Below are 13,351 nucleotides of genomic sequence, written 5' to 3'. Positions count from 1 at the left end.
ATTGAGGTCACAGTAAATAATTAAGTAGCTGTTTATTCTCATAACATCAAACAATTCTGATTTTTAAATGGTTGTTACTGTTGTTCAACTCCTAACCTTTAGTCATGTGCTGCTATCTGTTACTACCAGCACAAGTACCAGAACCAGTACCAGAACCAGAACAAGTACCAGCACAAGTACCAGAACCAGCACAAGTACCAGCACAAGTACCAGAACCAGCACAAGTACCAGCACAAGTACCAGAACCAGTACCAGAACCAGAACAAGTACCAGCACAAGTACCAGAGCCAGCACAAGTACCAGTGTAGCTGATGTCGTGTTTCTCACGGCCTACCCTAGGTGGGGTTCGATCCCAGGACCTCCCGCACCGGAGGCGACGATGCTAACCTCTTCGCCAAGAGGTTGACAACAACTTGGCAGGTTGGTTAGCACGTCTTTTATGGGTGGAGTGAGTGCACATCCGTTACACCAGCACAAGTACCAGCACAAGTACCAGAACCAGTACCAGAACCAGCACAAGTACCAGAACAAGTACCAGAACCAGCACAAGTACCAGCACAAGTACCAGAACCAGCACAAGTACCAGAACCAGAACAAGTACCAGCACAAGTACCAGAACCAGCACAAGTACCAGCACAAGTACCAGAACCAGCACAAGTACCAGCACAAGTACCAGAACCAGTACCAGAACCAGAACAAGTACCAGCACAAGTACCAGAACCAGCACAAGTACCAGCACAAGTACCAGAACCAGTACCAGAACCAGAACAAGTGCCAGCACAAGTACCAGCACAAGTACCAGAACCAGTACCAGAACAAGTACCAGCACAAGTACCAGCACAAGTACCAGAACCAGCACAAGTACCAGAACCAGTACCAGAACCAGTACCAGAACCAGAACAAGTACCAGCACAAGTACCAGAGCCAGCACAAGTACCAGTGTAGCTGATGTCATATCTGGCCCTCTGCGTTGTGTTTCTCACGGCCTACCCTAGGTGGGGTTCGATCCCAGGACCTCCCGCACCGGAGGCGACGATGCTAACCTCTTCGCCAAGAGGTTGACAACAACTTGGCAGGTTGGTTAGCACGTCTTTTATGGGCGGAGTGAGTGCACATCCGTTACACCAGCACAAGTACCAGCACAAGTACCAGAACCAGTACCAGAACCAGTACCAGAACCAGCACAAGTAGCAGAACAAGTACCAGAACCAGAACAAGTAGCAGCACAAGTACCAGCACAAGTACCAGAACCAGCACAAGTACCAGCACAAGTACCAGAACCAGTACCAGAACCAGTACCAGAACAAGTACCAGAACCAGCACAAGTACCAGCACAAGTACCAGAACAAGAACAAGTACCAGAACCAGCAGCAGAACCAGCAGAAGTACCAACACCAGAACCAATTTCAGTCCCACGACCAGGACCAGTACTAAGTACTAAGTAGTATTGAAGCCCCGACATGAGAAATTGTTCCGAAAAATATTAAATAAGTCTGTATTTTAAGCTTGTTTGTAGCGGAAGCTCCCAATGTCTCAGTTCACTGCTCTTCCTGGCAGAGGGACATTACAGACGAGCAGCATGGAGGTATTTGGATGTTTTTTGGTGTGTCTTTTTGGACAAAGAAAAGTGAGCTCCATTCACAACCATTATATGGACAAATGCTGCTGCGCGGACCCCCCCGTGACTCCGAGAAGCCACGGAGGACTCTGAAACTTCTCCCAGCCCTTAGTCCACATGAGGGTGAGTAGATAATGAAATGAAATTTGAATTTTGGTTTTTATTTAGGGTTTTATTTTGCATCAGAGAGATAAACTGTGCAGCCTTTATAACCGAACTGCTGTTGTTGCCCAATAAGAAGAACTGCCCACGGTCTGAGAGCATAATAACAAATTGTCGTGCCAAACTTCTTTCAGACCAGCGTGATAACCTCTCTGTTCATGATGCTCAACACGCCTTCACTGGGTTGATTCACTTCATACCTTCGTGGTTTATCAACGCCCACGTTGAGGTGTGGACGACAGGAGTATGTTGAGAGTTCCTGGGAAGACACGATGGTTGACTGAGAAAAAAAACTGATACACACATTTTGTTTTATTTTATCTTTTTGGACCGAACAGTGGATCCTCTCCTATTTGACTGTCACGCACTGCATTGACAAGAAAAAAGAAAAACAACCTCTGCACACTTCACATTGAAACCACAAGCAAAACATTAAACTTGAAATTGAACTTACATCTACATATCTTCTGTAGCACTTGCTGATAAATCTAATATATTTCAATTCACTTAATCTATCTATCTATCTAATTAGCCTATGTGCAGTGTGTAAAGTAAACTTGTATAACTGTTGTTATTTTGTTGTAAGGACATGATTCATGCAAAGGATACAAATGTTCGTTTCTGGAGAACTATTGCGCTAAAATACAAATTGGTTTATAGAAATGATTTTATTTTGAGATATTTATTGAGTATTTTCGTTGATTTGAATGCATTTTGAAATTGTCCGGAAGGCCGAACTACAGTTTGGTAAAGGACTACAAATGATTGAGCCAGTGCTGTAACTCTAAAGTCGCCTATTGTTGTAGAAGTACTTGTAATTACAGCATCATCCTTTGTTCAGTTGTTTGCAAATCAAGTTACAGAACAAGTAAACACAGGTACCAACGCTTGTAAACAGAGAGTACATGAGATGACGTTCGTACACGTGTAAAATCTGTTTTTCAGAAGACGTCACATTTCTTTTCAACTCCAAGTCCAACTCATTCAAGGTGTTCTTCTTTTTCTTCTTCTTATTAATATTATTTGAGTAATATTATAATGGCTCAAAAAATCCAAAGGCCTCGGTTCATTTCAGTGTTTACTACTTTAGTTGTCGACAGTGTTAACTTCGGTAAATAAGTAGCGTTTGATCCACTGCATTAGTTTGACAGTTAACTCTTTTAATTACATTTTACATGCAAAGTGGAGGTCTTGTAGAATAGAGTCTGTTGTTGGAGATGAAACCATCCTGCAAGATGAATTCTAGATCATGCGCTTCAATTGGTTGCATCAAATTTTTGACTCAACATTTGCTTTATTTTTCATGTGTTTTTGTATGTTTTTGTCGTGTTTTGTCAACTTTCAATGGATAGGCTACTTGTGTGTGGAGAGGAGCTTCTTTCATTGAAAACGAAGGAGCAGGTCTGGAGGATGACGCCCTGTTCCAGCTGGGATGAGTGAAGAAGTGTTTTCCTGGTTGTCGTGCAAAGGATAAAGAGGAACTTTGCAGGATTTTTACCTTAAAGGGATACACCAACAATTTTTTTTTACGTGTCTCACCATCCTTTCGACTGTGCGTGCAGTAACAAGGGAGATAGAGCCGTATCGCCCGTAATTAGCTTAGCTCAAACCCTGGAAGTGTATAGGTAGTGTTAGCCTGCCACCACCTAAAGTCATCAGAGAAACTCTTCAGCAACTCTGAACAGAAACCGGCGGGCCGATCTTCGTCTCAGAGCTGACAAAACTCTCCGTTAAGGCATCTTACGGTCAAATGCCGCTAACGGGACGAGATCGGTCAAAACGGAGGGTTCAAGCAAAGACGGTTTATTTTGGTTCAAGCTAGCTACATCGAGGGTAGGTTAGCTTACTATTTCAAAGTAAAAGCACAAATTCTATCGTCATGGTTTTCTGTATGTGGGTCATTCTATAGAAATGGTCGCTTTCCTGTCCCTACATTATTCACCAGGAAAAGCGCTCAAAAGTGTTCAACAATGACACAAAATATACATGTTTTTTTGTAATTAAAGTGTTTTCTTGTTATTAAACCATGCATAAGACAGTTATAATGCACATTTATTTTAAAATATATCTTGAAAATCTTGTTAGTGACATGAATTTGGCTTGTCCCTCGGGTAAGGAGTCATGGTTCAGTGACATATTTTGAATTTAAATAAATGTTTTTCTCCTGTTTTAAAGATTATAATACAAAGGAAAGTGTTATAGCTATTTAGTATAATACTTAAAATAATGAAAATATCAATAAATAATTTAAATAATTTACAAAAAATAGCTGTCCCTTGATTTCATGTCACTGGTGTTACTATTTGTAAAACCCTTTATTTTGAAAAACTACTTCATCTCTGCAAACATCTTCTGGGGTCAAGAGTTAATTGGAGGCGTGTCCATTTTGAAGAGCACATAGTTAGTCAGCACCTTCTCTTCATATGTTGATAATGTTAAGATTTAACGAGTAATTTCATGTGAGGACTTAAGATGCGTCACTGGTGTTACAGTGTTTATAGTAAGGGGAAAGGAAATTTTTTTAAAATAATTGATAAAATTGTATGATAAGCTGATATATTTACAAGTTAAGAAGTGTGGTTTTGCCTGCAATGTCCACCATCTTGAATAGGCCATCTTGTCTGTCCATTTGTCACTGGTGTTACTGTCACTGGTGTTACTGTTCTAGTTAGTAACACCAGTTTTCGTTAGTAACACCAGTGACCAGTGGGTAACACCAGTGACGATCATTAACACCAACCACCATTAGCATTTTTTTTAATATAATATAATAGAAATATTAAAATACATTAAGCTGTAATTTATGTTGATTTATAATGGCAAGTGGTTAACTGTTATGTGACCATGTTTAAGTTGTTAAAAAAATAATACAAATGAAACATGAAATTGCTGTTCAAAAAGCTACCATTTTCATAGAATGACCCATGTAAAGGGCAACGAGTGTTTTATTTTGTGAAAGTAACCGGAAGTGTGTTGGTCACAACGGCTAGCTTGAGTAGCACCAAATTCATCCGAACAAAACTGTAAACAGCTGGTATTTAGACAAATTAACGACACACTGCTGATCTAAACGGCTACTTTCTCGCCTAAAAATGTTTGAAATGTCGATAAAGTGATATATTTACAGAGTTTAGAGCTAAAATTAAATCAGCTTCTGACTGCTGATTTCAGCTCGGGTAGGAGGCAGGCTAACACTACACTTCCAGTGTTTGAGCTAAGCTAATTACGGGCGATACGGCTCTATCTCCCTTGTTACTGCACGCACAGTCGAAAGGATGGTGTCTATCTGCTGGTCATAGACTCGGGAGTGAGGCAAGACACGAAAAAAAATGTTGACGTATCAGTTTAAATCAATGACTTGTAACTTGTTCCAGGGAGAATGGATCTCTCTGCCTTCCACCGATAGCGTCTCTTGGCTGAAAACATGGGAAATGTCAACTCTCTGCTCACCAAGAGTGATGGTGAGCTGAAGATATTGGTGAAGACATTTTTTATATTTATAACAATACTTGTGTCCATCCCACCAATGGGCACGGCTTAAGTTCTCGATGAAGTCATTGCTAGGATACAGACTAACGTCCTGCAGCACTTTTAATAACATCAGCTGACTTCAGTCATGTTTCCCTGATGGATTCACTTGGGGATTCGGTGGAGAGATGAACACTGAAGATGGTAGAGCTCATTCTGAACATCCGCTTCATAACACCTTGATGAACGAAGACATATAGAAGATCCCATGTACCTGCAGGCATCAGGCTTTTTTTTTTAATCATTTCTGAGCTGCCAGACAAATGAGTTTCCCTTTGGGGATCAATAAAGTCATCCTTAGTTATACTTTTAATTGACTAACTTCTACTGCTGCTTCTTCTAAATGCATATATTTCTGTACTTGTTTGCTGCTGTGTCACTTTAATATCCTTCTTTGGGACCATTAAGTTGATTTTATCTCAGCACTCTCTCCGCATTAGAAACGTGTCGGTGCACAGATCCATACTGGAGCATTATATACAGTATAGTGTGTGCACTGCAGGTATTTTTCTGGGTGTAGAGCGACACCTGGTGGCGAAGGAGCTGTAACTACAGTAGAGCTCTGTTATTCCACCTGCACTGACAAGAAAATGATACAATTCTCCCTGCAGTGTTTTCTGTTTTGTTTTGTTTTTTTCCCCCAGCCTCTCTCTGGACCTGCTCATGTCAAATTAACCCACATTACAGTACAGATTTATATTTATATCATATATGTTTATATTGTTAAATAACATGCCTTCATCCCAACATGGGCTCATCTCTACGTTACACTTTATATCTGTGTAATTCTCACTTAAACTACATGTTTTGTATCGTTAATGCTGCAATAAGCTTCTATAATGTAACATTATCACAGTTTTTAGTCATTTTATGCTTTAATTGTTGCCAAATTGGCCATATAGCTGAAATTTACTCTATACGCGTTGTTTTTTCTTTGTCTTTTAACTATATAGCTTAAATTTATACGTATAATTATGCAGTTTTTTGGATAAAAACTGTACTTCTGCTGATTTTGGAACATCTACATTCAGCAGTTTATTAAAGCCCTGGATGCGCAACTGATAAAACGGATAAACATGTTCTCGTCTCATCTAAAAGGTGTATACTGTAATTATAAGGTGACATTATAGTGAAGAGCTTTATTGAACACAATGCAAAAACTGATTAGAATATACATCATATATCAGCAGTACAATCCGTTTTTCGTTTCGTACATTTCATTTCAGTATCAAACAACCAACGAAAAAACAGAAAGAAAAACTGAATCAACAGATTTAATGGCATTCTCTGTCAACCCAGTACTTTTTTTTATTTTTTTTTTATTCTGATAGTTCACTTGTATCTCTTCTTCTTCTTCTTCTCCTCCTTGTGCAAGTATTGTGTGATATTGCCTCATGCACTTGAAAGGCCTACGACTGCTAGGAGAGATACCAAGAGATTTCACACACACACACACACACTCTCACTCTCTCTCACACACACACACACACATACTCTTCTTGCGCGTATACATGCATTCACACACACCCTTTCACAAGCCAAGCTGGGAGATGAGATAGGCAATTTATGTCTTGTCTGTTGACTGCCGGAGCTTGATATTCGCTCCACTCTTCGCCCCGCGGATCAATCATCGAGCAGGAACAAAGCACAGAAAAAAAAGAAAAAGAAAAACACCAAGAGTGCACAGGAGGAGTGTGTTTCTGTTTCTGAGTTAATCTCCAAAAAGGAAGGAGGTTGTTCGAGCCTCTTTTTCCTCTTCTTGTTGTGGTTGTGGTGGGATGGGCAGGTGTCAATCCATCCAGTGGTGAATCCTGGGAAACCACTCGGACTCTTGGACCGCATTGCAGCCCAAAAAAAAAAAAAAAAGAAGAAAAAAGGAGAAAAAACAGGGCAGGGACCAGCGGTTAGAGGGGCAGGGAGGGGCTTATTCTACACCTCTCTCTTTATCTGTCTCTTAATCCCACCACCAATGTCTTCTCATTCTCATTCTCATCCAGTGTGTGTTTCTAAATGGGCAACACAATAATGAACGTGAGCGTGCCGTGCAGTGAAGAACAAGTCCACAATAAGGCCAGAGATGAATGATACTACATAACTTGTGTTTTATTTTATTTGGCTGCAATTTTTTTATTTGAAATTTTTTTTTTTTTTTTACCTGATGTATAATTTCCTGACATTGACATTGAACTATTAAAAGAACCTGAATTTCAGATAGTACATCAAGTCGATCAATTCAATTGTGATGTGAAAAGACAAGAATTTCTTTCTCTTTTTTTCTTTTTTTTTCTTCATCCCCATTAAGTCGTACCATTTTTTTTTTTACCCGACAACAATTTTTTATTTGTCGCGTCAACAGGTGATTGTTTCTTCGCAGAATACAGCCGAGACAAGTGAGAGAGAAGAGAGATAAAGGAGGGAGAAAAAAAAGCCAGTGAATGTTTTTCTGTGTCTCTCAGAGCTGAAAACCAAAAGACCTGAGCATGGATCACACACCGGCAAAGAGAGATAGAGAGAAATAGAAAGATAGAGAGAAAGAGAGAAAGAAAGGGGGGAGAAACTCAGAGAAAAGTCGCCAGCTTTGATGAGCAGAGTAAAAGTCAACTCAGTTTAAATCGACGCGGTGGAGATCTGGAAGCCATGCAGTTAACAGAATATTGCCTTCAAATAACACTCGCACATGCTTTTTTTTCCAAAATCAAACATGCATTGGTTGGGGGGGGGGGGGGGTAATAATTCAAACGGGTAAAGAAGTGTAAATACTCAACATTTTTAGCAATACAAATCTCTAAAATGTTTCTGATAATGAATCTTTGTAGAGCATGTTTACACACTTTTTTTTTCCAGCAATCCCTTTTATTCACGTTTTTGATTGATTGATTGATTGTTCTTAAGCAAAAAAAAAAAAAGCAAACAAACCAACAAAAAAGATAAATGAACATTATTATTATTAAGTAAAAAATAAAATATAAAATAAAAATATTCATTTCGTATAATATGGATCTGCCCCCCCAAAATTGTGTGTCACAAAAAACCACAAGCAAAAAAAAAATAAAAAATTCAACCACTAACTACTAATTTCAAAGAGCTTTTTTTTTTTTTTTTTTTTTTTTTTTTGTAAACGATCAATCATTATTGTCTTTGTTGTTGCAAAAAAAAAAAAAAAAAAAAAACTCAGTCGTCACATGGTCACAACAAGGCTGTGAGTGCAGTTCGGGATCACAGTGGTCACGGACAAGTTCAGCATCTCCTCTGGAAGCCGCCTCGCTAAGGCTTTTATAGTTTTAGTCTCCTTCTCCTTCTCCGTCTTCCTTCTTTTTGTGTTTGTCGTGTTGTGTCGTAGGAAAGGTGTGTTTTTCTGTTTTTCGCCATCCTCCTCCTCTCGAAGCTGATACTTTTCTTTCATTTTTGTTTTTTTTTACATGTGTTTTTTTGTTAGAAAAGAACTACGAAAATCATGCAACTACCACTTTTCATTTTTCGTGAGACAAAAACCAGTTGGTGCTCTTTGACGTGGATTTTTTCCCTCTTGCTGCTGCTGGTTGGTTGGTTGGTTGGTCAGTTTTGTGGGGGAGTGGGAGTTTGGGGGTGAATTTTGGAGGTGAGGTGAGGTCGGCGTGGGCGTTGTCTTGTTTTGTTTTAGTTTTTTAATCAATTACTTTCTTTTTCTTTCTTCTTTCTCTTCCTTTAGGCACTGCCATCCTGTTTGAGCCGCTGACTGCGAGCCTTGTAGACCTCGATCAGTAAGTCTTTGACGTACTGGATTTCTCGCTCCACCGACTCCGCCTTGTCACGAAGCTCGCGGTTCTGCCCCTCGAGGCCGTGCAGCTCCTCCTCCAGAGAGTCCAGCTCCGCCCGCTTACGCAGCCTGTACCTGCAATGATGGATGGGGGAGGGGGGAGGGGGGAGGAGGGGAGGAGGGGTGGAGATAGAAATAGAGAGAACTGCATTCAGTTTTGGTTTTGGTTTTTACAGGTTTTTTGCTGCCTTGCATCTTTATTAATGAGTCAAGCGAAACGTGACCTTTGAGCTACGTCGACAGGATTTTACTCACTCAGCTCAGATTTCCCCCCTGAGATAACGTGACGAGTTGTTTATTCTGTCGTGACGGATCAATTTCTCACATTTTCACACTTCCTTTCTCTGAGTTTTATATATATAGATATATATTTTTATCACATTTTACACAGATTTCGGACATTTCATGCACACGGAGACAAAAAAAAAAAAAACACACAGACTTATAGAAACGGTGGTTAGGTGGGGCTGAGTCTGGCAGACAGTGAGGGACTTTCCATTTCCCTCCTACAACTGTAGGACATTTAAAGCACTGGGGTGGTTGTTTATGTAACAGTCCAGCCATGTTAAAGGGTCAAGCAAAAAAAACAAAAAAACAGCAGCTATTACCAATGGATATACTACCTACTGTTGTAACATGTTATGTCAAGATGTCCTAAGTAAAAGAAAATGTTATGTCAAAATGTAAAAAAGCAAAAGAAAAGAAAAGATTATGATGAAGATTTTATTCTGTGGGTAATTGGGGGCGGGACTAGATAAGCTTTCCCTTTCGGCCATCCATGTGTATTGTATTATTTGAACTAAGATGAAGTGTGATGATGATGATTTAATTGATGGATGAGGTCAGAAAAAGCAACAATATGACGACGACTGATGACCAAACTACAAAATAACTTTACTCTACTTTTTTATTCTAACAAACCATTTTCATGCCATTTATGAAGGAAGGAAGGGTGGGGGATGTTGTTTTTTGTTTTTCTTTCATGAGTAAAAAAGTCAAAGTGTTTTTTTTTTTACCTGTGAGCAGCAGTTTTGTTCTGGTCTCTCTTCTTCTGCTTCCTCTCTCCGTTGCCACCACCAATGTGCTCCAGAGACGGGGCGCCCATCACCACCAGCGACGACGGCTTGATGATGGAGCAGTGTTCGTCCTTTAGCCTCTGGGTGGGGCGGTGGATGGGGGCGCCCATCAGCGGCCCCCCACCACCCTCGTCGCCTTCCCCCCCTCCTCTGGACAGACATTCGTAGCTTTGGTCTGCAAGGCATTCTGGATAGAGGTAGTGGTGGCCGTGTTGGGGCTCCACAGCCTGTGCTTGTTGTGACTGCGGCTGGTCCAGGTCACCTATAAAGCTATGGTAAGGCTCGGTGCTGCCGGCCATCGACTGGTGGAAGTAGCCGCCACCGTCGGCCACCATTGTCTCTGGGGCGATACTTCCAGAAAGAAGTCCTCCTCCTCCTCCTCCTCCTCCTCCTCCTCCTCCTCCTCCATCTTTGCAGTGCAAAACGTCGAGCCCCCCCGTGCTGTCGTAACTTACATTGACCTTCAGGTTGTGCATCAACTGTCCCTCTCTCGACTTGTGGTGGTGGCTCTCGTACGAGCCGCCCAGACAAAAACCTCGCGCAATCTCTTCGCTGCAAAACATTCCTTCCGAGAAGCAGTAGCTCTCCTCTTCCTTCAACGATAACGCACATTCTCTCACCTTCTTCAATCCGCCGCCCAGGCTGCCGCCGCCCAGGCCGCCGCCGCCCAGGCTGCTCTTGCTCACCGTCTTCAGCGTGGAGTAGTGGTTCACCGACAGCTCCGCGCTCCCTGAGTAACTTCCCCTCGAGCCCCACGTATCAAGTCCGAGTCCCACAACGTCCTCGCCGACGACTTTCACAGCCTCGCCGACGCCGATCCTTCGCCCGTTGTTGCCGTGGTGGTGGTGGTGGTGGTGGTAGCGGTGGTGGTGGTGGTAGTTGTACGGGGCGGGTCGGGCGATCTTGGTCCGGCCGCCGCAGAAGCTGGCCAGGTCCAGCTCCCCCGTCGCCAAGGTGACGACCACGGGGCTGTGGCCGGCTTCCGATTGGCCGCCGGACGAGCCGCCGCCGTACGAGCCGTAGGGTAACTGGTAGTAAGACTGGGAGCCCATGGCTTGGGCTCCCTTGTCACATTTTGAGGAGGATTTCTCCAACTTGCTTGTCACCGCGGACGACGTGGACTCGGAGCGGAAGTAGTCCTCCAGCTGAGCCAGCTCCTCCTGCAGCAGAGAGGTCATGACCTCCAGGTCCGAGGGCACCTTGACATCCTGTTCTAGTGGGGAGGGTGGGAGGGAAGAGCTCGGAGAAGAAGACTCGGTCGTCGACACAAATGAAGACAAATCAACTTTTTCCGTCATCCAATCTGAGTGACCATCACCTATAAAAATCAAAAATAGTAATATATAAACCATGTAGTGAATAAAACAATCCTTTTTTTTTTTTTTTTTTTTTTTGTCATTCAGCTCTTTGTATTGAATCAATGAAATAAAAATTTTGAAAATCAGGCAAAAAATGCTTAAATCACCGGGGAAGGTTGAGGGAGATAAAAGCTTAAGTTAAAAGCAAAGCAAATACATCCAAAAGAAGAAAAGAAAAAAAAAAAACATCCAAGTGAACCAAACTAACCGATCATCTGAAAATGATTGAACAGCATCGTCTGCATTCGATAAATATCCACTTAGCTGTACTCACTGTACGACATTAGCCCCGTGCTGCACTGCGGCTCCGACCTCGGGATGTGGAAAAATAAAAAAGCGTCTTGGCAAAACTCACCAATTAAGTGCTGCCTCTCCACAGGCTCCGCCCCCGTCCCGGCCCGTGATTGGCTGGGGCTAGCCTGTTGGAGAAGGGGAGCGCCGAGCTCGCCCGTGGAAATGGGGGGAATTTTCCTGCGAAGGATCGATGCCGCCATTGTGTCGTCTGCTCCGATCGAATTGTTCAAAAGCACAAACCGTGCACTGGGTGGATGAAAGAGTTGTAGAAGACCTGCGGGTGGGAAAAATTAACAGAAATAAACAAAATGTCAGAATTTTTTTTTAATTTAACCCTTTAAAACCCCATAATTCAATATCAAATCGCTAAATATTCACCTATTGTGTTTTTTTTCCCCACAAATTATTGTTAAATTCATCATTAACATTTAAAAATAACAACAAAAAATAACTTTACTCAAAGGTTAATTAAGTTAATATTAAAAAAAAAAAAAATCCTAATTTTCCATTCACCTGTCACCTTACACTGTGAACAGTTACACCACAACCAGTGAATATAAAGCAAAAACAGTGAGCATACACCTTTATAAAAAACAAACATTGCATAAATAGAAATAAATACTTTAACATAATTAAACTTTAACACACATAATAAAGTTATTCTACGTATTTAAAGTTGTAGAAACTTAAAAAATGAATAATGAAAACATATAAATTCTATATTAAAACATGAAAAAGTAACTTTAATATGGCCACTTTAAGACAGTAATGAAAAAAACAGTTCAGCGTCTCTTCTGTTAAAAACAAAAAAAGCAAAGCTGTAAATAGAGTTATTAAATATCTGAATGAACAGATATGGATCAATTTTAATAAATGTCCGCTCCGGTTTGTTAGTTAAATCCTCCATGAACTTTTCCTCCTGTTCCTCCAAAGACAGAAAACTGTTGTACTCACCCCATAGTTTCTGAATAGTCTTGTAAAGTGCGTTGCAGGAGCAAAGCACACGGAGCTTTACGGTGAAGGAGAAGACGGTCACAGGTTTAAAAAGCCATGTTGTGTGTGTGTTTTTGTATTTATTCCTCCCTTTTGGAAGTCACACATACACACACACACTGTTGTATGAAGTGCTATTTCGGCGAAAAGACTTGCAGACAGAAAGTTTTTAAATCCGCTACTTCTGCAACTCCTAGTGCCCGGGACCTGATCACGGGAGACGAGATCACTCCGCGGCTTACAGCGGTTCACCCGGCCGTTACGTCATGAACCTGGGGACTTTCCCATTATCCAGAGGCCACGGAGTGTGTGTGTGTGTGTGTATGAGAAAGCGAGAAAGAGAGAGAGAGAGAGCAGCACACACCCACCTAACACACACAGCTTTAGTTTACAGTATAACATTTACAGTATTTTTATTTAACACATTCAGATTTACCATTTTTATTAGTAAAAATGTATAATCTGCTATAAAAATGTAAAACTATATAAATAATAATAAAATAAAATCTCTATATGCTTTTTAAAA

The 13,351-nt window shown here is 41.2% G+C and overlaps 1 protein-coding gene across 1 annotated transcript; it reads right to left on the bottom strand.

Moving 5' to 3' along the window:
* Positions 1–8,653: 8,653 nt before the first annotated feature.
* Positions 8,654–12,848, bottom strand: atf5b (activating transcription factor 5b). The gene is made up of 4 exons (XM_085794817.1): positions 12,787–12,848; positions 11,894–12,106; positions 10,121–11,498; positions 8,654–9,179 (listed from the first exon to the last, which is right to left on the bottom strand). The coding sequence occupies exons 2-4, from the start codon at positions 12,030–12,032 to the stop codon at positions 8,993–8,995; spliced, it is 1,704 nt and encodes a 567-aa protein (XP_085650943.1). The 5' UTR covers positions 12,033–12,106; positions 12,787–12,848; the 3' UTR covers positions 8,654–8,992.
* Positions 12,849–13,351: the final 503 nt, after the last annotated feature.

The sequence above is a fragment of the Trachurus japonicus genome, chromosome 13 (assembly GCF_045865225.1).
Source record: "Trachurus japonicus isolate A0001 chromosome 13, Traja_1.0".
Taxonomy (NCBI): Eukaryota; Metazoa; Chordata; class Actinopteri; order Carangiformes; family Carangidae; genus Trachurus; species Trachurus japonicus.
This window is presented reverse-complemented; position numbering and strand designations above follow the sequence as displayed.

Bases quoted from the DNA above. Each gene is read 5' to 3' on its own strand.
- atf5b (XM_085794817.1), bottom strand. From the start codon at position 12,032: ATGGCGGCATCGATCCTTCGCAGGAAAATTCCCCCCATTTCCACGGGC. The intron at 11,499-11,893 runs GTGAGTTTTGCC...TGATTTTTATAG, and splicing joins GGAGAGGCAGCACTTAATTG to GTGATGGTCACTCAGATTGG. The intron at 9,180-10,120 runs GTAAAAAAAAAA...CCATCATTGCAG, and splicing joins AACAAAACTGCTGCTCACAG to GTACAGGCTGCGTAAGCGGG.